This window comes from Prunus avium, chromosome 2 (assembly GCF_965620075.1).
Source record: "Prunus avium chromosome 2, drPruAviu1.hap1.1, whole genome shotgun sequence".
Classification (NCBI taxonomy): Eukaryota; Viridiplantae; Streptophyta; class Magnoliopsida; order Rosales; family Rosaceae; genus Prunus; species Prunus avium.
The window spans coordinates 24,318,335-24,344,660 of record NC_142285.1 but is presented as its reverse complement, the minus strand read 5'-3'; the positions used below and the strand labels follow the sequence as shown (position 1 = coordinate 24,344,660).

The 26,326-nt window shown below is 34.1% G+C and overlaps 1 protein-coding gene across 1 annotated transcript; it reads right to left on the bottom strand.

The window, feature by feature from the left end:
- Positions 1 to 9,982: 9,982 nt before the first annotated feature.
- Positions 9,983 to 12,182, bottom strand: LOC110764990 (copper transport protein ATX1). The gene is made up of 3 exons (XM_021968051.2): positions 12,020 to 12,182; positions 11,140 to 11,215; positions 9,983 to 10,372 (listed from the first exon to the last, which is right to left on the bottom strand). The coding sequence occupies exons 1-3, from the start codon at positions 12,029 to 12,031 to the stop codon at positions 10,164 to 10,166; spliced, it is 297 nt and encodes a 98-aa protein (XP_021823743.1). The 5' UTR covers positions 12,032 to 12,182; the 3' UTR covers positions 9,983 to 10,163.
- Positions 12,183 to 26,326: the final 14,144 nt, after the last annotated feature.

Genomic DNA, 26,326 nt, shown 5'->3' with positions numbered 1-26,326 from the left:
TAACCCCCTGAACTATATCGATTGTCGAAATCTTCACCATGAATTATTTTTTCCGTCAATTTCGCCCTCAAATTATTTTAAATGGTCAATTTAGCCCCTCCCGTTAGTTTTCATGCAATTTCATCAATTTTTCTATCTAGATGACACATGTTAGGCACGTGATTCACTGTTTAATTAAAATGTAATTTTTAAAAGTTTAAAATAGTTAAAATTTTAAAACTAGAAAACTGAAAAAGGGGGGGGAGGCAATCAACATCTTCCCTAGCCCCTTCCACCCAAAACTCTGTCTGCAATCCCACATCCACAAGGGTTTTCAAGTGAATGCCAATGGTTGGTCCATGTAAATAAACATATAATCAGAATCAAGATATGTTTTCATGTTCATCGCCACCTATTTGTTCTTGATTGGGTCAATGGGATTTAGGGATTGCATTTCACAGTGTTTGGGTATTCGGAGACTGGATGATTTTTATGGGTGATTGTTTTGTTTTCATTTGACCATGGTTGTTGGCTAAGTGTCCATTGATTTGGTTTTGCTATCAATTTCTTTTGCTGATTTTTGTTACCCGCGGACGAGGAAGGGGTGGGAGGCGGTGTTAGAATGGATTTTTATATCTGTGCATCTGTGTTGCAGAGAAGGTGTTGTGCACTTGGGGAAGAAGACAACGCCTACTTTGAATTGGATTCTTGAAAGAAAGTGAGAGGGAGAGAAGAATAAGAAGGAAAAATGAGAGAGAGAGAGAGAGAGAGAGAGAGAGAGAGAGAGATGGAGTAGACTGGGAGAAAAGTAGGCCTCATCATTTGGCCCGCGGGCTCATGGGCTTACGGGGGCCCGCCCGGCCCATTGAAAAAAAGCCCGGCCCGGCCCGTTATGGGCTTTGAGAGGGCCCGGCCCGCTTGGGCTTGGGCCGGGCTTGGGCTTAGGTGTTTGAAGCCCGGCCCGGCCCATAGGCCCGGCCCGATTAAGCCCATGAAAGCCCGGCCCGGCCCGCCCACAAAAACCCGGCCCGTTAGGCCCGCATACATATATAATTATGTATAAATAAGGGTTTAGAATTAGGATTACATCACTTGAATGACAAATCTCCCTCTTTAATTTTTTTTTGTGTGTTACTTGTTATAAAAATTGTGTTTGTTTCCATTGAATTCTACTCATTCCTAGTTTATAATTGGATGATTAGCACATTAATTTGTGTCATTTATTAATACAACAATTATATATATATATATATATATATATATATATAAATAAGACAAACAACATATCATATCACCAAACATAATCATACCACCAAATATAATCATATTTTTCTTTAACACATCACCAAATGATGAGCACAAAATTAATACAAGTTTTATCCTTAAATTTATAGTTTTTAGTATTTTCTTTTGTTTTATGTAAATCTATTAGAGTATTTTCTTTTGTTTTATGTAAATCTATCAAGGAAATATGCTCAAGACAACGTGAAAATGTGATTACATACAAAAACATGAAAATGCACACATAAATTTAAATTTTCAATTTTGTTGTAGCATAATTTTTTATTTTTTTTTTACACATTATTTTTTAGGCCCATTTCGGCCCGGCCCGTTGGGCTTAGCCCGGCCCGGCCCGATGGGCTTTTTCAAGCCCGACTCATGAGATGGGCTTGGGCTTTGAATTTTCTAAAAAAACCCGGCCCGGCCCGGCCCGATATTTTCTCTCTCCTCTTTAAAGCCCGGCCCGACCCGGCCCAAGCCCATGAAATTTGGGCCGGGCTAGCCCGGCCCGGCCCATTGACGAGCCCTAGAGAAAAGAAAGAAAAGAGAAAGAGAGGAAGAATACGGAAAAGGAAAAAGAACAAAGAAAGAGAAAGAGAGAAGAAATCATGATTTAACATTTTCTTTATTATTTTTTGGTATTGTCCTTGTAAAATGACAAACTTACCCTTATAATTAACAGAAAATTGAATGGAAGTCTAAAAACTTGATGACATGTGCCAAATTGACCATTTAAAATAGTCTGAGGGCTAAATTGGCTGAAAAAATAATTCACGGTGGAGATTTCGACAAGAGTGATAGTTCAGAGGGGTATTTGGCAGTTTACCCTTAATTTTTCACACCATAATTGACCCAAATGCTACATCAGCTACATGGTCATCCATGTAATTAGTTAGCTGGTTGTAGAGTACTTCATAGATTTCTTTTCTTGCTCTGCTGATCCTGAAATTAGTTGAGTCTTGTGGCTTCTCTATTGGAAATTTAGAGTAAATCTTCATGACTCTGTTTTGATAAAGAAGATGGAGGTGTTCGTCAGTGGCTACCTAGTGGAATTCCATTTGAGCTCCCCTAGGTCCTTCTATGTCTTGCTTCGTCGAAGTGATATTTACTGGTTTTAGTTCTGGAATAAACTGCTGGCTGGGAGAGAGAATAATATTATGTCTTGCTCTTTCTGGATATATATTGTCTTCGAACCATTCAGGAGGAATACTATTAACTTCTAGTAAAATATTTTTCCACAATTTTAGATAAAACTTTAGAAATTCTTGTAGTTTGGGAGAGAAGGAATGGACATGGTGTAGCTGTTCAATATATACATTGGCTAAATAACCATAAGTTAAACGGAATCTTGGGGTAATTGGAATTTTCTTTTTGTCATGCTCTAAACAAACTTCTTTATACTCAGTCATATTTATAAGAGCTGTATATACAGTATTGTAAGAAGTGATTATGGGGATTATTTTCATGCCTAGTTCAGGGTTATCTTTTAGATGGAAAAGAAAGAGTTGGGTGGCTAGTTGGAGAGAGGTACTCTTCTCATAATATAGTTTCATAATATGGCTTTTAGGACCTTCTAGAAGGAATTTGAATTTTTCTCTTGTCAAGGCTTGGAGAAAATATGGATTATTGGTATTTTCCTGGACAAATGTGGCTGACACTAAGCTGCCTTTATGCTTATAAAAAATATTCTCAAGAATATTACCAGATTCTATAATGGATGTTATGATACTATTAGTGGGTTCAATAAGCTCCTTTCCTTTGTTCATGCCTATAACTAGCTCAATAGCCTCTTTTCCTTTGTCTTGTACACTCATGCTTTTTTGATTGGGCTCAATAGCCTCTTCTTTATCTTTTAAGATCATGCTTATCTTATTCACATGTTCTGCCAACTTTTTCATGGCAGTGTCTTCTTCTTGTTTAGCTTTGTCCTGTTTTCCCTGCAAAACCAAAAGTTGCAGTTGTTCTCTTCCTTTACCATATTCATCATTATAAATTAAAAATTATTGCTCAAGTGCTTTGATCAGCTTCTTTTGCCCTTTTCTCATGCTGTCATTGGCAATTCTGATATTCCAGAAATTGTCAAGTAAATTCTTCTGCCTATCTGTCAATAAAGCTCTTGTGCGATATTTTAGTACTGGATGCACAATCTCGTACACTGCTATTCCATTATAAAAATGAGTGGCACTGGTGGTCTTACTGGTCTAATTATGCTTAGTGGCATCCCACTTGGGAATGGTGTACCACTTTTCTTGCTTCTTGATGATGAGGGTCCAAAATATTCCATACTCGTCAAGGGTAATGTATGATCTTAAAAGATAAAGAAGAGGCTATTGAGCCCAATCCTATTGATTGGTGGTTCTATTAAAATATTTTAATTCACTTGAAATTTGTTCTTCTGATTTTGGTGATTCTTTATGCATTTTTGGTATAATATCCATGCCCATCCTATTGATGAAGCATCTGTTTTCACTATTTTATAACTATTATCTAAGGGTAATGTCAAAGGTTTAAGTTGAGTTATTTCTTGCTTGATATTTTGAACTAATTTAATATCTTCACTATTAAAATATTTGTGTCCTGTCTTGATAGTTTTACTATGTAAGACTGCTATTTTTCTTCCTAAATCAAGAATAAAATTTCTTGCATAATTTAATAATCCTAAGAATGCTTGTAATTGTTTTTTGTCTACTAATTTATCTGGAAATTTTAAAACTTTCTTAGCTATGTGTTCTTGCAATTGTATAGTGCCTGACTTAATATACATTCCTAAAAATTCTATTCCATTTTCAATAAATTCCTGCAAAATTATTATTTCTAAGTGTTTTCTATGGTCATTCTTATTTTACTATGTATAAGTATATCATCAATATAAACACTACAAAAACTATCATACTTTCTTAAAAATTTGATCAATCTTTCTTTGAAAGATTGATGGAGCATTTTTCAAGCCAAAAGGCATGACAAGCCATTCAAAATGTCATTATGGACAAGTGAAAACTGTCCATTCAATTGACTCTTTTGCTAATCTAATTTGCCAAAATCCGGATTTACAATCAAATTTACTAAAATATTTACTATCCTAAATTTTATTTATAAGCTTGTCTATTTGGTAATTTATAACTATCTTCGTATGTGTTATCATTCAATCTCCTATAATTAAATACAATTCTAGCCTTACCTCTTTTATGTTCTGAATGTTTAATTACTATGAAGGCTACTGATTTATGTCTAGATTTTGAAGGTCTTATTACTTTCAAATTTAGTAATTCTTTTATTTGTTGTTCAAATTCTTGCTTGTCTAATAAACTACAAGGCATGTCTACTGTTTTTATAGTTAGGTCTGGATTAATTGTCTAGTTTTGCTAATATTTTATTCTTACTCTAATGTAATTAAGGGTCATCTCCTATAATCCTAGTCTGTTATGCTAATTGCAATAATTTTTCTAGTGTCTTAGGTCTGTCTAATTGCATTATCTATCGTGGCCATCCTAAATTAATATATTTAAATTCTTCATGTTTGTTCTTCAAACATACACATAAAGTCTTCTAAGTCACTTTTTGAGCTACTAGAATAGTTTGACTTTGAATCTATATGTTAATGCTATATATACTTTAATTATTGCTCAAATTATCTAGGCTATAAATAGATTTTATGTCTTCATCATCTTTCTAATTGGAATTGTTCAACTAATTGTATTTTCTCTCTTGGTTGTTTACCCAATTTTGGACATTTTGGTCTAATGTGCCCTGCTTCTCCACATAAATAACATTTACAATTACTTTTATCTTTTGGTAACTTATACTTCCGAATCCAGGGTTTATTTGTTCTTTTTCTAAAATGTTTAGCTATATATTTTCTTTTTCTAAATGTTTTTCATGGTTCTATGCTAAATCTTTTATGCTTCTTAGGCCATCTCCAACCATGTTGGGGCTGAACTCAAATTTCCACCCTCCAAAATACAACTATTAATGTATTTTCAGGACTCAAATTTTTTTTTTTCCTCCAACTTTGCAGACTCATAATTTGAGAACGCAACTTTATTAAATTGTTTAAGAATGATTAACCCCTAAATTTTTTTCTCATTAATTTTTCTTGACATTATTTTTTTTCAACATTCGTGATTTAATTTTCTAAACATTTAAACCTAAAAAAATTAAAATTCCAAAACATAATAGAATTTCACTTAAAAATAAAAACAAGTACAACAACATTTTATTTCATGGACTTTGAAAGTAAAAACAATGTAACCACATGACTTACTTGGTTAGTTGCAATGCGGTCACAGCATCTACATCATCCCAATCTATAGCCCCTGGAGCTTCTACTGTTGCGTATGCCGGGAATAATTCGAACCCTTCATTGAAGCCATTGCCATAATTGTCTTCCATTTTTACTTTTACTTTTACTTCATTGGATTCCTTTATCCTCATTCAATAATGTTATGAACTTTTGCCAACCTCCACTAGTGTTCTTCAATTATTTTATGAACCCTTTCCTATCTCCTATTGTTTTGTTTCAATCATGTTCTGAACCATTGATCGTCTTTGTCCATCTCACTTTATTGGATTCCCTTATCTTTCCCTATCTTTTCCTATCTTCATTCAATTATTTTTTGAACTATTTTTCCATCTCTTATTGTCTTGTTTCAGTCATGTTCTGAACCATTGCTCATCTTTGTTCATCTCACTTTATTGGATTCCCTTATCTTTCCCTATCTTTTCCTATTCATTCAATTATTTTCAAAAATGTAGGTCATCTCATTCTCTTGTCTATTTAAGAAGTGTTATTCTATCCAATTGACCACACAATCTCCTTCAATCTCATTCTCCTTCTTACAATGAATTCATGTGGGAAGGCTATACAAAATTTCTTCAATGATGATTCTAATGATGATGACCTTCATCAACAGAGGGTTGCAATGGACATTATATACCATACGTTTTTGTTGGAGAAATATGCTCAATAATCCAAACATGGTTGTTCTGTTGTAGGCCGTGAATACAAGAATCGGAAGAGAGAAAAACATCATAAGAGTCTCATGGAGGACTACTTCTATGAAAGACCACTTTCCAAAAACTTTTGGTACATATGCAACCAAAATGAGTCGTTTGATTGATTGGTGCCAATAGCCCCATCTTCAGAGATAGAAACCCACCCTTTGCACAATGCCTCATCTTCTTGTGGTTTCCAATTGACACCTCTTTGGTGGATTATTATGGCAAAGGGAGAAAGGAAGAAAGGAAAGAAATGATTTTTGGTGGATTATTTACCAAATGAATGTCTATTTATAGAGTTTGGAATAAGTTGTGGGGTTGGATCTGATTTAGATTAATTATAAATATTATTTTGACCGTTGGATGTTTAATTTTATCGTTTAGATTGCCTAAAATTAATCCTGATCGTTGATGTAAAATATAGCCGTTGCATTAAAAAAACAACAACATAGCTTTTGGATTCCAAAGACTCTTTTCACTGAAGATGCCAGTTGTCCGTGCAAAAAAACTGCTGGCCAGACAACTTTGCTGCCTCGCGGGGCCCATCTCTTTTATGGGCTTCCAAACAGAGCTTTAGGCTCCACACAAAATACCAGTCCAAGCAACACTTGGACTAGAATTCCACCCAAAATTTCACCTTTCTCAAATTTCCACCCGCCAAAATATATGGGTTGGAGAAGAATTTTGGACTCAAAACTGAAAATTTGGGTTTCCACCCCAGTGGTTGGAGATGGTCTTATAAGGTCTATATTTCTTATAACTCTTCTTATTTATTTTCTTTTACTTATTCTTTTTATGACATCCATATTGTTCAGGTAAATCTATATTTTTACAACTCACATAAAATTATTTCCTAATTTGTCTTTTTGCTTTTATTTGGCTACATTATGTTCTAAGTATGTCATAAACATGTTGAACTCTAGTCCCTATTGATGTATCAGTGTTGCTAGGGTGTTTTTGCCATTCTGTCCAAATTTTCTCTCCTACTGGTCCTTTGATTTTAGTTAAATAGGTGTCTAATAAATTAGTGTCATTAATTCTACCAATTCTTCCTAAATATTTAAAACATTCTGAAGTATATTCTCTTGCAAATCACAAATTTGTAATTGTTCAAGGCTTCTTATTGTTTGAATTTGTTCTTGCTCCTTTCTTCCATCTAATCTATTGTAATCTAAAAATTCATATTTAATTAATCTAATAAAAGTATCTATATTAAACATTTCTAATTTGCTACTTGATGTTGTTCTGGATTTTTAGTTTTCCATGCTTGAAAGAAATAAAAAACCATTCTGTCTAAAGTATGTTCAAAATAATCTAGCATATCTTTATTGCTGCTAAAATCTAACACTATTGCTGCGTGTACACAACCTTTCTCCCATCTTTCTATTGTTTTCTCCCAATCTTGCACGTCTACATTATTTAAATTTAAAATATTTCCTGCCAAATTAACTTGCTCTATTCCTCTATAAGGAATTCTATTTCTTCTAGGTTTAACTGTTTCTTGCTGGAAACCACTTGGTCCTGATTCTACATTTTGTTCGTTATATGGAAACCTTAAATGTTTTCTAATCCTATGTCTACAATTAACTTCTTCATTTCTTCATCTGATAATTTAAGTAGTCCTAAATCATAAGTTTTATATTTTTCTAAATATTGTTCTTCATCTAAGTGATCTATGTCATCTATCAGCTTATCTACCACGCTATCAAAATTATGTTCAATTATATTTATTTCTAAATTGTCAAATGTCATATGAATCTGTTCTTCTAGTTCACTTTCTAAATCTTCAAAATTATCCAATTGTCTATAATTACTGAATCTAACTGTTGCTTTTCCTAGATGATTTTCAAATATGTGTGCTTTATCTGGTTGCCTATTTCTTGCTGCTTGTAAATTAGGTAGTGTCCATTCGGTTCCTTCTAAGAAACTATTATCTACTAGTTTAGCTTCTATCATGCTAACATGTTTGCTTTCAAAAGTCTGTACTAAATTATGAAATTGAATATTAAATTTATGATTAAATCTATTCGAAACTTTTCCTACATACATGAGACTAATATTTAAATTTTTATATTCTCCTTTCATATTATAATTTTTAGTTCTTATGTTTACTTTGACGTATTTACTAAATTCTTTAATATTAATGACATAATTAGGGATACAACCTATGGCTGCTATGTTCGTGCTAAGGTCTACTTATGTTGTTGCTATGGCTGCTTGTAAATGGTTATCTCATCTATCGTCATATATGTATACTAATGCTTTAGTGCGTACTTGTGCTCTAGTTAATCTTATGATGCCTATCATTATGGTTCCTATGTGAATTTGGCTATATTTGGACTTTCTAAGCTGCTCTATAGTTGTATCACTAAGTAAATTTAAAGTAACTTCTTTAGGGACGGACCTAGGATTTCAAAATGGGGTGGACTAAATTTACCTTACGTACAAACCTATTAAAAAGATAGATTACTAAACAGTACGAGTGAATTTCATTGATAACAAAAACTACATAGGGGAACATAATGAGCCCCTCAAAATGCATATAGTACAACCTTAAATAAAAACATTAAACTACAAGAAAAAAGCCGTTAGTTTTTTTAATAGAAGTGATAGTCTAAAGGGGGAGGAGGTTTCTCACAAATGTACTAATAAATAATATATTCATAATGATGTTGAGAGATTAATATAAAAAAAATATACAAGCAATTAATAAATAATTTTGTGAGTAAAAGATTAAGCAAAATTAGAGAGTGATAAATGATTTTGGTGGTGTGAAAATTTTGAAGAAATAGGTGTGTTTTATAGGGAAAATTGAATAGTAAAAAAACTTTAGAAAAAGAAAGAAAATTGATGTTGGTATTAATTTTCAAAAGATTTCCATTGGTATTAATTTTCAATTTCAATTGGTATTAATTGCACTAACAGTATCGAATCATGCTTGAGTAGCTTCAATGAGTGTAAGTATTACTTTTTAAAAACCAACCGTTGGATGAGCAAAGGTTGGTTGAGTGCATGGGCGCTAATGAGTGAGTAAATATAGCAGTTGCGATGAGGAGAGTGAAGCAGCTCTTGAGTGGGGGTGTGTGGGGTGCTCTTGGGTGGGCTGGGTATTAAAGTTGGGCTATAAAAGATCAAATCACCTGGGCTATAGCCTAGGTTAGCATGTGCATAGGTCCGTTCCTGAGTCTTTTATCTATACAACTTATATCATGTTGGCTGATACTCATATTTTAGTAGGTCCGTATATGGCGGCCACATTATAGAATTTCCTCTCACACACACTACCAAGGCAACATCGCAGTTTGAACTTGAGATCACTGGTCTGCAAGTCAAGACCCATTTTAATTGGGCTAAACCCCTTTGGTTCAATAAGATTCCTAGAAGCCCACATTTTGAGTAAAAATCAACTTCATTTCCTATGAATATTTGGTTGAGCTCCTTTGTCATGGGACTTAACAAACGAGCCGGGAGCAGCTTAAAACGGAGCAAAGAAGAGAGTTTCAACAACAGACTTATTTTCTTTTTAAGCAATTCTTGTTTTCAAATGTTGACCATTTCTTGCAAAACTCTTGTATTGTTGATAGGACTTGTTTTAATAAGCATAACACCTTTGCCCTGATGCCTTTTCCTCCATGTATTTAAGGTTTTTCTTAACAAAAAAAGTCGCAAGCATTAGTATTTCAATGAAAAACGAAGCAAAAAATAGGATCTGAAAGAAGGCACGACACAACACAATGTCACTCCTCAATTTATTTATACAGAAAGTCACACAACTAGTTCAGAGAGAAACATTGTCGCTTACAAACAAGCAAAAGCTGAAAGAGCACTTGATAGTTTACAGGACACCATACCAAGTTCATTACTCTTGGACATATTCAATGATTACTACCACATTAAACAGGGAAAGACTAAGCAGCAGCCACAGCTTCTGCAGGCTTTGCTTCGGGCTCTGCTAGTGCTTCTGCAGGCTTCACTTCGGGCTCTGCTGGTGCTTCTGCTTCCCAATAGGCAGTCTTCTTGCCAGTTTTGGAAACGGTTTGCAGGACTGTCTCGGATGGTAAATTGCTTTTCACCGTCACTTTCTGTGCGTCGAAATCAATGTCATATGATTCTACACCTGAAGATAATAAGAAAGAACATATCCCATCATTATCAAGATAATATGAAATCAACAAAGTATGGACTCTACATTTTGTTAACAGCTAGAAAACTGATTAATAGAAAGATTCCAAATAAGCACTAACTAAATCATCGACTTTTGGAGTACATAATATAGGTGGTACCTATATTCCTCTGCAATTTCTTACTTTTCTTGGTTCCAAGGGCCCTACTGCTTATCTAAAACCTAAATCCAGGTGGAGAGCAATATCTCCACCTCAACATTTAAATGAGTGTTAATAAGGGAATCAGTACACGATTCAAAGCACTAAACCACCTAGTGAACAGGAACATTTTCATGGTCTCTCAACCGAAGGTGATGCATACACCCAGCTGTCAAATGTAAGAACAATGACCTTTTTCTTTCTTTCTATGTGTTTTTTGGGACAGCAAAGTGATAACCAGTGTACAGAGGTTCAGCTTCAACATACACCACAAAGATATAGCAAACTTTCACAAGATAGTAGCATTGCAAAATTAAAATTCACATTCATGCACACGATTTCGTACTCAATTGCAATATAGAAGTAATTATAAACATGGGTCAAGTGAATGTGTGTCTAGGAAGGCAAATACAAATACAAATCAGGAAATCATCAGTAGTGCATTTGGCATTGTTCAAATACTAATCTTATGATATATTACAAACACTTAAAGAAGCACAGTCTCAGAGAAGAAGAAAAGCAAGACAATGGAACTGCATAAATGCAAGAGCTGTCAACAAACCTTCAAGTTTTCCAAGAACCCTTTTCACAGCACCAACACAACCTTGGCATGACATACCAACCTTGAGAACAGTAGTCTGCAACAAAAACAAATCTAGGATTTAATTACTGATAGTAGAGAAAACAAAGAACCAACAGATGCCCGCTTTATAGTATCAAACTTATGCTAACATATAGGCATTCTAATGAAAATTACAAACTCTCCAATAGCTTTTGGTGATATCCTCCAACTCAAGACATAGTTTCTTTTCTTTCTCTCAATTTATGTAGTTAATTCGAAAATCACATCCCATCCCAAAACAAAATAAAACAAATTGAGACCACCTTGAAGATGCAGAACGCTTTCAAGTGGACCAAATGTTCCTTTATATATCATTAAATCAAACAATTCCTACAAAACCAAGAGACCATTGAACCAAATACCCGTGTTTCTTCAATTGCTTTTGATCAGAATAAAAACCTAACTCAGTGATAAAATTCATTAAGCTAAAGAAAAACTTCAAAATCATTGTAGCCTGGACAAGCTTCAAGCTTCAAGCATCATATTCCTAATGAAAAACTGAAAAATATTTGTTGCACAATCCCAAAATTTTGGTTCAAAAAGTTTTTGTATAATCCCACTGAAATAACATTCTCTACACAAGCTGAAAATACTAATTGTAAACAGAGAGAGGGAGAGAGAGAGAGAGTAAAATTTTAAATTAAACCCAACATTATGTTTCAACAAATTTCTATACAATCTCAATCAAATTTGACTTAGAGGGACCTGAACTGACATCAAGCACCAAAAATCCCAACCCAGATATGAAATTGAAACAAGCAGAAGAAAACCCAAATAACATATTGGTATGAAAGTAAAGGAGAAAAGCTGAGCGAGGTACCTGAGATGCCATCTCTGAGTATATGGATTTCAGGAAAGCAGAGCAAAAATTTGTCGTTGTGGATGGTTCTGCAACTGAAACCCCAGAAGGTCTTTTTATAATAGAATTAAAGAAAAAAAATAAGGGAAGGAAAACGAGTTGAGGAAACGATATGTTGTTGGCGGTGGGTAAAGTGGAATCAGGCTCTGGAAAGATTGACCCGCAATTTTGGGATTTATCACCCATGACGTAACGTAAAAGCGATAGCTTGTTATATTTACTGTTACTTGGTTTTCAGTTACTTTTATATTACTGTTATTTGCCATCAACGAATCTGTTTTTTTTCTTTTTCTTTTTCTCCTAAGAGTATTTATCTTTCAACCCAGATCTTAACTTCGATTCCCCTTTCTCTAATATTGCTTATATAAAACGTTACTTTTTTCACATTTTAGTACTTTAATTTTGTAACACATTACAGATGGCAATGCCATATTAGGGATGACAATGGGCTGGCTCGGGGCAGGGTATGGCGATACCAACCCTGTCTCCTCCCCTGTCTTTGAATTTTTTTTTTAGGGGAATCCCTATCCCCATCTCCATTAGGGGACTACCTCCCAAACCTGCCCCGAATCTCTGACTTTTTATTTTAATTTTTTTTAATCCAACATTATAATACTTAAATTTCATTTTAAATTATCATTCAACTTAATTACATTCAATTGAATTATAAAATTTAACTCAACAATTCAAAATAATCTCAGTTCAATTTGAAAAAATTAAATAAATCTATATATATAAAGCAAAAGGTAGAGAATGGTGAAACATTCAAAATACCAAAAAATGCCCTTGGTTAATGCAAACATTAAGAATTGAAATTATTAATTAAATGAGGATAATATGGTAAATTCACACTTTTTCATATTAAATTTTTTTAAAATTAAAAGAAATATCAGATAATGAATCCTCTTTTTATAGAACACAACTACCCATTATCTTTTTTAATTCTAAAATAACTATTTTTTAAATAAAAAAGGCCTCTCGCAGGCGCGGAAGCGCTTGCAGAGAGGCTAGTATTATATTATATCATAATCATACACGGCTATATTATATTATATATGAATTAAAAATAAATATATTCCTTATTGTGCTGGGTTTGGAGATGGGGATAACAATACCATCCCCGGCCCTTCCTTGCCCAAAGATTTTAAAATTCGAGAATCCTTATACCCACCCCCGATTATCACCTGAAATCTCCCTCTGTTACGGTCAGGGACCCGATGGGAACCTAGCTCGATGAGGATTTATGCCATATCAATTAACGTGGCTCCAACTATATTTTTAATTTTTTGTATTATTTTTAGTAAAATTTGCATTAATATATTTAAACTTTTAGGAATGTGTGTGCCTACTTAAACTTCTAATTCCTATTATTAACTACATGGACTCTTTAAAGTGTTGTAAATAACTTACCCTATACATCATATTTCGTTCATGTTGTCATTAAAACATATCATGTACTAGCCTTCAATTTTAGTCTATCGATTTGGATTGAATTATTTTAATAAATTAGACAAGTGTCATGGTCATTATTTGGATAATATTACAACATATTGTGTCTTATAAATCTCATTTAAAGAGCTGAGACTCATAAAAACCGACTTGGTCCAATCCAATATCTAATATGTAGGTTAAGATATGTTCAGCTCCCAAAAAGCTTCTCAGGTCCCCCACATTATCACTTAGATTCTTTTTTGTACTCTTGCAACTTCCACTTTGATTATTAAAAATAAAATAAAATAATTTTTTTTATTTTTAAACTCATGGCAAGAAACACAACTCAAAATTCTGGCGTCCAATCATTTGATGCTAACTATACTAAATATATCGATCCCAAGCCACCAATAACCCACAATTTATAAATATCTGAGGAGAGTTGTTTTTCTTTCTTTGTCTCAACTCTCAACTAGGAAATGTTCTAAAAAACATCACAAGACTCCACCAATTTGGTAGAAACTAGCTATAGCCTCAATATTCCTTTACAACATTACATGAGCTTGATAATCGACTAAGTGCCCGTTTGACATTGCTTATTTGGGGTGATAAGTGATTTTCTAAAAAATTTGGGAAACCCAGCCCGTTTGGTAAACTATGAGAAAATCACTTATTGTTAAAAAAAATTTGTGAGAGAAAGCTATAAGAGAAAGCAGTTAATGAGGTGCTTTCATTTTCTGATTATGCAAGTTTCAGTTTCGAAGAGGTGCTGAGTTTAATGATTATGCTGCAATCATTTTCTGATTATGCTGCAATTATTTTCTGATTGTGCGGAAATCAGTACCAACAAAACTTTTAACAAAAAGTTTACCAAATGCCAAATTGCTTTCTCTCACATCTGATTTCTCTCACAGCAAATCTGACAACGATTATTTTCACAGCACAGCAATGTCAAACTGGCCCTAACATGAAGTTAATATGTTATAAATTTATTTATTTTTATTTTTATTTTTATTTTTATAAAAGAGTGATAGTATTTTATTGATAAGATATATAAAAAAATAATAAGTACAAAGTAACTAAGGTGTCGAATATAGATACAACTTCTCCAGTGACCAAATGCAACAAGTTAAATTCATATGGAGAGAATAAGCACAATCCAAAAAATTATTAAAATCTTCGAATCAGCAACCCAGAAGCCCATGTAGATAAATGAGGATTCTTTATACCTTTTTTCGTTGTTGAGAGAATTGGGATTCTTTATACTTGTCAATTTATATAAGTATCCAAAATTGGGGATTCTGTTTTCAAAGGAAAAAGAAAAAAGAACATATGAATGATTTATTATACTTGTTAGTTCCCTAAAAAAAAAAAGATATGTATTGTCTTAGTAAGAGTTAATTTCAATTTAGTACCTTGAACTCTTACCTTTAAGGCACATTTGCTCCTGTACTCTCAATTTTAACGATTACATAACCTAAGCTTTTCAATTTTTTGCAATCTAGTTCCGACATTAACTTCATCCTCAAAATTTCTGTTAATTGCTTGTGTGGCAAGCTTGGGTCCCACATCTTCACTTCTTTCAATGTTAGTTGAAGGGTATTTAGTTAAAAAATGGTTTGCTATTAATGTGTGTAATGTGTTCTTCATGAACGGGAAGACACCAATAACCCGAAAATACTTTTCAACTAACATCGAAATAAGGTGAGACCCATGCCTGCCATGCAAGCAATTAACAAAAAATTTGATGTCGAAGTTAACGCTAGAACCAAATTGCAAAAAATTAAAAAACTTAGTATATATCGTTATAATTTAGAATGCACGGACAAACGTGCGTAAGGGTCAAAGTTTATGGTACTAAATCGAAATTTATCCTATTAGTATGTCTAATACATTTTATGTATGCTTCAAATCTAGTGTCCGATGAAAGTATTCTATATTATTAGCAATGGCATTTTATATCTGAATTTATGTGATTAGTGCCTAAGCTTTTTAGTCGATTCCAATATTTAGGGGTTTTGGAGAGAAAATGGTTAGTTGAACAACTTCTGGAGAGGAACCACCAACTTGGCAGAACAGTACAAGGGATCGTACATGCATCAAGAACTTGCAGTACACAGTAAACTAATTATATCCCAACTTTCCCAAAAACTGTATTTACTTACCTCTTTGATCCCTAGAAAGGTTTGGTGTATCTTTATATTAGTAAAACCACATTATGTGGTTTGAAAATGTGATTCTCTTAACATCGTTGCCACATCAAATGTGACATTAGTATTCAGCTTAGGCTTTATTCTCTCCAAAAAATATGCTTGTTTTAGTAATTTACCTTTGGGAATTATTTTTGCTATGCCCCCTATACTAATACACATTTTCAGATGATTAAACGGTATATTGTCGGCTTCACATACTTAGTATCGGAACATAACGAATAAAATTTGCAGAACTTGTAGCCTTTTCAAACTGATCAGAGTGCACTGACTAAAGCTTGTGATTAGCCTAGTGGCGAAAGATGATGGAGTAATGAGTTCGGATTAGAATATGCTCAAAGATTCGATGCTCTCAAATGTAACTTTTTTTTTTTATAAAAAAAAGTTAAACAGAAAAAAAAAAGAAAAAAAAAAGAAAAAGAAATCTGGTATGGTGCGGTGTCGCTATTGCCATTGCTACCCATTAAATAAAATGGCCAACAGGGATACTTTTTTTTGTCTATTTGGTGCCCTTGAAAAGAGAATTCATGGCAACTTAGTAAATTAAATAATATACATTTCTGGTTACTTTGTGTAATGTTCTCTTTTTGTTCAATATTCATTTACGTTCACATATTTAGCACAATCGACAGTGCAAGCATGAGCGATGTCCATTAAGAACTTAGTACAGACATACAAAACCCAATACCAGAATTCGAGCTTTTCCAAAACCTGTACTTTTCTTCATTTCTTAGAGAAACCAAAAGGATGGTGGTTTGGTAGAGCAACCCATAACTATAAACCTCCTAAATGGGGCCTCGTATCTGGTGCCTGGGGTTCTGTCCCCATGTTCCTTGTTGCTGAAACTTTGCATGTCACGGGAATAGTAATGTTTTGTTATTCCCATCCAATTACGTTTTATTGTGCTATCCTCATCCAATCATGTTTTGCATGTGAAACTTTTATTACGTGTGTCAAAACCTGATTGGTGACATGCAAGTTTTTCTCGTATTTTCGAATTTGTAGAAAAAATCCTAAACCGAACAACTATTTACCCATAACGTAATTGGTTGAGTATAGTAAAACAGTGCTATCTCCATGACATACAAGTTTTTCTCGTACTTTCAGATTGTTGTGATGTATTTAGCCAAAAAACAACACTGTACAGCCATTTACCCAAAAAGGTCCTAAACCCTAAAGTGTGTGATTCTGTACCTTGAAACCCCTTAATTAAGGTTTTAACATGTTGTCATATTGCCCATTAACTGTAAAAGGACATGACAAAATCTGTTACATTAATATCACTATCCTATATACTCATAAATGATGTCGTTTTTGTACTTTTCACATATTGCTATTTTTTTTCCTTCTAAAAATAAAGATTGTGGCAATGTGTGGTTGTTGCGAAAAGTAAGAAAAAGTGAGAAAGGATTTGGAAAGCCCGCATTTAAATCAGAAACAACATTTTTAGACGAGAAAATTTGATTTAGCAATTATCTTCAAATAGAGGTATTCGATAAATCCTTTGCTATATTGTGAAAAGTTGCTAAAATATGAATATAGTTTGAATGCTTTAGGTTAATTGTATTCTTCTCTATAAGGAGGTGTATACACTACTACAAAAAACACTTTGCGCGACGAATGATTTTTGGTCGTGCAAAGGAAAATTTCGTCGCGCAAGGTTTGCGCGACGAAATTTTGGTCGCGCAAGTTTTGTCGCGCAAAACTCGTGGAGAAAGGGTTTGCGCAACGGTGAAAATTCTTCGTCGCACAAAGCCACTTTGCGCGACGAAGGATAACAACTTGAGCGACGAATCATGACGACTTTGAGCGACGAAAATAACAACTTTGCGCGACGAGTATTAATTACTTCGCGTGACGAATCCTGAAAACTTTGAGCGATGGACAATAACACCTTTGCGCGACGAATATTAATTACTTTACCCGACGAATATTATCTACTTTGCGCGACGAATAATATCTCCTTTGCGCAACGAAAGTTAATGTCACGCAAGTGTACTTTGCGCGACGAATGTTAACGTCGCTCAAAGGTTTGCGCGACGAAATATTCATTTTTTGAAAATTTTTCTTTTTTGAAAATTTTAAACTAAAATAAACTAATTTAATAGTTTGCGCGACGAAATATTTTGTCGCGCAAGGTTTTTGACATTTTTTTTAATTATTTCTCTTATATCAATTTCATTATATTAATTTTTTTAAATTTAATTTAATTGTATGATTTTATTTTTCTTAATTACTTTAATTTAAATTGACATATTCAAAATAAAATTACATAAGAAAAATAGTGATCAAATTATCCAATATACATAATATTCAAAATGTACACTTAAATTAACAAAGTACAATAATAAAATCTACAAGCCTCTTATATCAAATCCTCAACTTTAGCCATCAAAGCCTCAACAATTCCCTACAAAAAAAAAAAAAACAAATATTGTCAAATAACAAAACAATAACATAAAATAATGACAAATAATTGGCATAAACTCAAAACTAACTCCAAAAACACATATTAATGAAAAAAATTTAAAATTTACAGAGAAGTGAGTGTGAGAGAATTAGAGAAGATAGTGAGAGAGAGATGAGAGAGTGAGTGAGAGATGAGAGAGTGAGTGAGAGAGAGAGAGAGATAGTGAAGAGAGAGATGAGAGATTAAGTTAGAGGAGTGAGTGTGAGAGAATTAGAGAAGATAGTGAGAGAGAGATGAGAGAGTGAGTGAGAGTGAGATATGATGAAAAGAGAGATGAGAGAGTGAGTGAGAGAGAGAGAGAGATAATGAAGAGAGAGATGAGAGATTAAGTGAGAGGAGTGAGTGTGAGAGAAATGGTAGGATTTGGGGAGTGGGGAAGAGAGAAATGGTAGGATTTAGAAGACATTGAGAAAATGGTGGAGGAGTTATTTTGCTTTTAAAGAATGTATCACTTTGCGCAACGAAACAATATATTGGTCGCGCAAAGTGTTTAAATTTTTTTTTTAAAAAAATTCCCATTTTCGGTGCCCGCCAAATTTTTTCAGTTTTGCGCGACGAATTTCTGGTCGACCAAAATATTCCCGCGTCCCATTTTTGGTGCCCGCCGAATTTTTACAGTATACTTTGCGCGACGAATATTTATATATTGGTCGCGCAAAGTCGAAATTTTAAAAAAAAAAATCCCAGTTTTGGTGCCCGCCAAATTTTTAGAGTATATACTTTGCACGACGAATAATTATAAATTGGTCGCGCAAAGTTGAAATTTTATTTTCAAAATTCCCATTTTTGGTAACCGCCAAAATTTTTAGAATATATACTTTGCGCGACGAAAAATTATATATTGGTCGCGCAAAGTCGAAAATGTTTTTTTTAAAAAAAATTCCCATTTTTGGTAACCGCCAAAATTTTTAGAACATATACTTTGCGCGACGAAATATTATATATTGGTCGCGCAAAGTCGATTTTTTTTTTTAAATTCCCATTTTTGGCACATGCCCAAATTTTGAGAGTATACTTTGCGCGACGAAATACTAAATTGGTCACGCAAAGTGTTAAAAAATATTTAAAGCAACTAATAAATACATATACTATTCAATTTCTTAAGTGTTATACGTACAAAATAAATAAATTTAAAGCTACTCAACGATCCAACCATCAAACTTGTTTGTTTATACTTCGAGATCATATACACCAAAATTCAGAAAAAATAAACATTAAGAGATCAATTTATTGGACAAAACATATCGACGGTTATAAACGAAAAATCATGATTTAACGGTTATTTCAACCCTGATTTTGATGATTTTTTACAGCTACACTCCTTCACCCTATATGAATACAAAGACTGCATTCGATCGTCAATTTAAAATATTTACACTAGTAGATACCACAAAATCTTATGTTATATTTAATAAAAGTATAAATAAACTCTTATTTGTTAGTGAATATATTGTTTTCATGGCATACGCATTTTACAAAACGAGTTTCAACGATCCAACCGTCAAATTTGTTTGTTTACACTTCGAGATCATATACGCCAAAAAGCGGAAAAAATAAACATTCAGAGATTAAGTAATAGGACAAAAATTTTCGACGGTTATAAACGAAAAATCACGATTTAACGGTTATTTCAACTCTGATTTTGATGATTTTTTACAGCTACACTCCTTGACCCTATATGAATACAATGATTGCATTCGATCGTCAATTTAAAATATTTACACTAGTAGATACCACAAAATCTTATGTTATATTTAATAAAAGTATAAATAAACTCTTATTTGTTAGTGAATATATTGTTTTCATTGCATATGCATTCTACGAAACTAGTTTCAACAATCCAACCGTTAAATTTGTTTGTTTACACTTCGAGATCATATACGCCAAAAATCGGAAAAAATAAACATTCAGAGATTAAGTAATAGGACAAAACTTTTCGACGGTTATAAACGAAAAATCACGATTTAACGGTTATTTCAACTCTGATTTTGATGATTTTTTACAGCTACACTCCTTGACCCTATATGAATATAATGAACCACTTCGATCGTCAATTTAAAATATTTACACTAGTGGATACCACAAAATCTTATGTTATATTTAACAAAAGTATAAATAAACTCTTAATTGTTAGTGAATATATTGTTTTAATGGCATATGTATTCTATGAAACCAGTTTCAATGATCCAACCGTCAAACTTGTTTGTTTATACTTCGAGATCGTATATCCCAAAAATCGGAAAAAATAAACATTCAGAGATCACGTAATGGGACAAAACTTTTCGATGGTTATGAACAAAAATCACGATTAAACGGTTATTTTAACTCCGATTTTGATGATTTTTTATAGCTACACTCCTTGACCCTATATGAATACAATGACTCAATTTGATCTTCAATTGAAAATATTTACACTAGTGGATACTACAAAATGTTATATTGTATTTAATGAAAGTTTATAAACTCTTAATTGTTAGTGAATATATTGTTTTGATGGCATACGCATTATACGAAACTAGTTTCAATGATCCAACCGTCAAACTTGTTTGTTTATACTTCGAGATCATATACGCCAAAAATCGGAAAAAATAAACATTCAGAGATCAGGTAATAAGACAAAACTTTTCGACGGTTATAAACGAAAAATCACGATTTAACGGTTATTTCAATTTCGATTTTGATGATTTTTTACAACTACATTCCTTGACCCTATATGAATACAATGAACCAATTTGATCGTCCATTTAAAATATATATTTTCTACAAAAACCCAATCCGAACTACAATAGTATATTTTTCTAACAAAATAATTTTTTTATTTTATTTATTTTTGTATAGACTTTGCGAGACGAAGATTATTATTTCGTCGCGCAAAGTCATCCAAATTTTTTAAAATTTTTAATTTTAATTTTAGTAAAGACTTTGCGAGACGAAGATTATTAATTTTGTAAATACTTTGCGAGACGAATCACTATTCGTCACGCAAAACTGTGTGCACCGAATTCTAGTATTCGTCGCGCAAAGTTACTTTTCGCGACGATGCTTTGTCGTCGCGCAAAGTTTTGTGGCGCAAAATGACTTTTTGCGACGATTTTTTTTCGTTGCGCAAAATTGAGTCGCGTAAGACTTTGAGCGACGATGGTTAATATTTGTCGCGCAAAGTTTGGTCGCGCAAGGGGTTTTTTTTAGTAGTGATATAGGAGTTTACAAGAGTGTTTTACAAGGAAATAGCTACAGTAATCAATTAGGAAAATATCTCATAATTATACAAGGATATGTCAACTATATAAAATAAGGAAGTAAATCACTTAATTAATCAAGGAAATAAATCTCCTTGATTAATTAGGATAGCTCACGTCAACACTCCTCCTCAAGTTGGTGCATACATGTCACCAATGCTCAACTTGGTAAGTGAGTCATAAAACACTCATCCCACAAACAGATTTTGTTAAGAAATCCGCTAATTGATCTTTTGATTTTATAAAAGGTAGACAGATGATCTTGTTCTCAACTTTTTCTTTAATGAAATGTCTATCCACCTTAACATGTTTAGTTCGATCAGGTTGAATTGGATTATGAGCAATATCGATAGCTGACTTGTTATCACAATGTAACTCCATTAGCTTCTCTTGTTTAAAACCCAATTATGTCAAGAGTCCTCTAATACACAATAATTCACACAGTCCTTGAGCCATTCCTCTATACTATGCTTTTGCACTAGATCGGGAAACCACATTTTGTTCTTTACTCTGCTAAATGACAAGGTTACCTCCAACGAATGTAAAGTAACCTGATGTAGAGCGTCTATCTGTAATGGAACCAGCCCAGTCAACATGTGTATATCCAACAACTTCAAGATTTCCATTCTTGGAGAACATTAGTCCCTTTCCAGGGGTTGACTTTAAGTATCTTAATATCCGATCAACTGCATTCCTATGAGAAACATTGGGAGAATGCATAAACTGACTAACCACACTCACAACGTATGCAATATCTGGTCTTGTGTGTGCCAAATATATCAACCTTCCAATAAGGCGCTAGTATTGTTCCTTATTGGTAAGCACCTAGTCCATATCTTCACACAACTTGTGATTCATCTCAATGGGTGTGTCAGTAGGCTTATATCGAAGCATTCCTGTTTCAGTGAGTAGATCCATCACATACTTCCTTTGAGACAAATATACCAGTTTTTGACCTTGTTACTTCAATTCCGAGGAAGTATTTTAGAGCATTAAATCCTTCATCTCAAATTCCCGAGACAAATACTTTTGTAGCTTATGTTGTTCTCCTGTGTAGTTCCCAAGTATGACCATGTCATCTACATACACAATTAATGCAGTGATTTTTCCGCCCTTGCGCTTTAAGAGTAGGGTATGGCCTGAATTACTTTGAGTATATCCAAAATTCTTCATGGACTTAGTAAATCAGCCAAATCATGCCATTAAAGACTGTTTTAACCCATATAACGATTTTTTGAGCTTACAAACTTTATTTTTCTTGTCATGAGCTACATTACATCCTGGTGGTAAATCCACATAGACCTCTTCCTCCAAGTCTCCATGTAAGAAGACATTTTTGACATCGAACTGATGTAGTGGCCAATCTAGATTTGCTGCTAGAGACAGTGGGACTTTGATAATGTTGATCTTGGCTACTGGGGCAAAAGTCTCCTGGTAGTCCACCCCATATATCTATGTGTACCCCTTTGCCACCAGTCTAGCTTTGTATCTTTCAATAGATTCATTTGTTTTGAGTTTCATAGTATAGATCCACCTGCATCATACCGTCTTCTTTCCATGAGGTAAAGGTACGAGCTCCTTTGTGGCATTCTTCTATAGCGCTCGCATTTATTCGTTCATGGCTTCTTTCCATTTTGAGTCTTCTAGTGCTTCAGTCACACTATTGAGGACAAATATATCAGCAAATTGCTTCACAAAGTGTGCATGTGATTCGGACAATCTGCTTAGATGGGGTATTTCCTGTTGGCTTTAAGATCTGCTTCGTTCTGTACTCCAGGTTTACCACGGTTCTTCCTTTCTAGAAGCTGATATGTAGGCTCTGTGCCTTCTGAAATCAAATCATCATGGTATATTTCATTAGTGTTATCATATTCATGAGAAGATCATATCTAAATGACTTCCTCAGTAGGGGATTGGTGTAATACTAGAGCTGTAGGCAGGTCCGAAGTGGGCAAAATCTCATAACACAATTCAATTTCGTCCTCCTGATTTTGGCAACGTGGAGTCCACCAGTTGTTTTCCACTGGGGACCTGTCATTTTGACATAGAGTCTCAATAAGCGGTAAAGGAGGACAACGCGTCCGATCGGTGGGACAGAGCGACCGGTCATTTTGACACAGTAGCTCTGCCTGTGAAGGAAGACTAGGGGGTGACCAGTCGCTTAGAGGAGTCGATTGGTTGTTTTGAAGCAAGGCTCTACCCGTGAAGGAATAAAAGGGGGGGGGGGGGGGGGGGAACCAGTCGCTTTGAGGGGTCAACTGGTCGTTTTGAGGCAGAAACTCTTCCTACTGAAAAAATTCTAGAATCTTCAGAGGGTTTGATTCTAAATTCTCCTCATGTGCTGCTGAAAAATATATATTGTGTTCCCATAACAATACATCGATGGAGGTACTTTGAGGGTGATAACATTGGTAGCCTTTCTAATGAGGGGCATAGCCAATGAAAACATACTTTTCTTCTTGGGGATCCAATTTTCTTCATTGGTGAACATGCAAGTGTACGAATACAATACATCCGAAAATACGTGATTCAAGGTTTGCGGTGGGAGGTGTTTGGAGATGGTGGTGAAGTGTTTAAAGAGGAGTTTGAAAATTCAAGATACTTAAGGAAATCCTATTTATAAGGTCACCTGCAGAGAGGACGGCCTCGCCTTGAAAAGATCGAGGCATGTTGGCACCAAATAAGGATGCACAAACAACTTCCAATAAATGTCAATTCTTTCGCTCAGCAACCTCATTTTGTTGGGGAGTATATGGATACAAGCCTTAATGTATGATACCATGATCCTGTTAGAACGGAGGACTTGGATTCGGGCCTGAAACTGTCTTCCCATCATTTTATAGAACTATTGAAACTTTAAACTGGTTTCCCTTTTAGTTTTAAGAGGGAAACCCAAGTCATGCATGTGCAATCATCTATAAATGTGACAAACCATCGAGCTCCTGTTGGAGTGGCAATTTTAGTAGGTCCCCAAACATCAGAATGAATAAGAGAAAACAGAACCAAACTTTTATTTGAACTTAATGGGAACGGGACACGATGGCTCTTAGCCAATTCACACGTATCATACTTGAAGCTGGAAACATCAAAACGAAAAAATAATGATGGAAACAACTTCTTCAGATAACTGAACGAGGCATGCCCAAGACATTTATGCCATAACCAAACTTTGTCTCTCTCCCCATCAAAACGAGTTCCACTTCTTGTGAAAGTTTGACCAACCTTGGTCTCATTATCCGATGCCCAGTCCAAGTAGTAGAGTGTGAACTACTTAGTACCACAACCAATAGTCTTCCCCGTGAGGATGTCTTGAAAAACACAATGATTACGCCAAAATGTTACAGTACATCCCAAAGTAGTAGTAAGTTATGCAACAGACAACAAGTTGTGATTCAAGGATAAGACAATCAATACAGAATCCAGATGTATGGAGTTAGAGAGAGATATAGTGTCCTCTCCAACCACAGTGGATGGGGTACCATTAACATTAGACATCACCAACTGAGTGGATGGTTGGTGACTAATAAGTTGGCCATGATCAATTGTCATGTGGTTCGTAGCACTCGAGTCAATAATCCATGCGGGATTTGGAGAGGACATATGAAAAGCAGAACCTTTGGTGGTTGCGATAGAAGCACGAGCTCGGGTAGCCGGTTTAGCGGGATTGGCCTCATGCTTCTGTGAGTCTGCAAGGAGGGAGAGAATCGTAGGGGGTTCTGACGTCGTAGCTGAAGTAAGATTTGATATGAGCGTGTGTTTGTGGTTAAGGAGTTGATTTGAGAATTTTAGGAATTTGATTTGAGGACTTTGATGTATGAATTTGATTTGGGAATTTGATTTCAGAGGTATGTGTTTAAGGAGTTTGATAAGAGGATTTGACTTGAGAGGTGTAAGATTTGTATTTGAGGAATCTGGATTTGAGGAATTTGATTTAGGGTTTGAGTTTGAATTTGAGGAATTTGATTTAGGGTTTGTGTTTGAATTTGAGGGGCAGATTTGAGGGTTTAGAGACAACGTAGGATCAATTGCTCAGATACCATGCTAAAATATGAATATGGTTTGAATACTTTTGGTTAATTGTATTCTTCTCCATAAGGAGGTATATATAAGAGTTTACAAGAGTGCTTTACAAGGAAATAGATACAGTAATCAATTAGGAGAATATCTCCTAATTATACAAGGATATGTCAACTATATAAAATAAAGAAGTAAATCACCTAATTAATCAAGAAAATAAATCTCCTTGATTAATTAGGATAGCTCACGTCAACAAAAGTATCACTACCTAAAAGTTTGATCTAATTAACTGTTATGTTCTAGAAAAAGAAATATTTATTTCATTTACAAAATATTTATGTATTTAATTGTCACGATGTTTTTTTTTTATGAAAGAGTTATGTGAAAAGTTTGTAAAATTGGAGGGTTTATGTGAAAATACGAATAGACTTTGCCGGGATTATATGTAATTTAATCTTTGTTGTCAAGTTTTTTTATGATAATCAACAAATTTTGAAAAAAAAAGGGGGTTAACTTCAATTTGGTACCCTGCAGTTGTACCCTTAAGACATGTTAGTCCATGCATTCTCAATTTTAATAATGACGTACCTCCACTTTGAAAATGTATTGCAATGTGGCTTTGCTGTTAGCTTGGCAGTCAAAAAATTTGTTAAGTGATGAGTTGTCATATGCAGAGTCCACTTTTTTGCTTAAATGGAAATTAATGGTGAGTCTGGTGCGATTGACTTTTCAGTTTTGATTAAGTTTCTCTTCTTTTTCTTATGCTTCCTTTTTCACTCTCTCTTTCTTCTTCTCTTTATCCTTTGATTATTTCCTCTCTTTTCTATCTCTCTTCCTCACATTCACACTTGCCAATAGCACATGCACCATTACACCTGCATCATTCACCTTATGTTTTTCT

What these genes read in the sequence shown, in the direction of transcription:
- LOC110764990 (XM_021968051.2), bottom strand. An exon ending in GGTTCTTGGAAAACTTGAAG is followed by an intron (nt 10,373 to 11,139) that starts GTTTGTTGACAG and finishes TATTATCTTCAG; the next exon opens with GTGTAGAATCATATGACATT.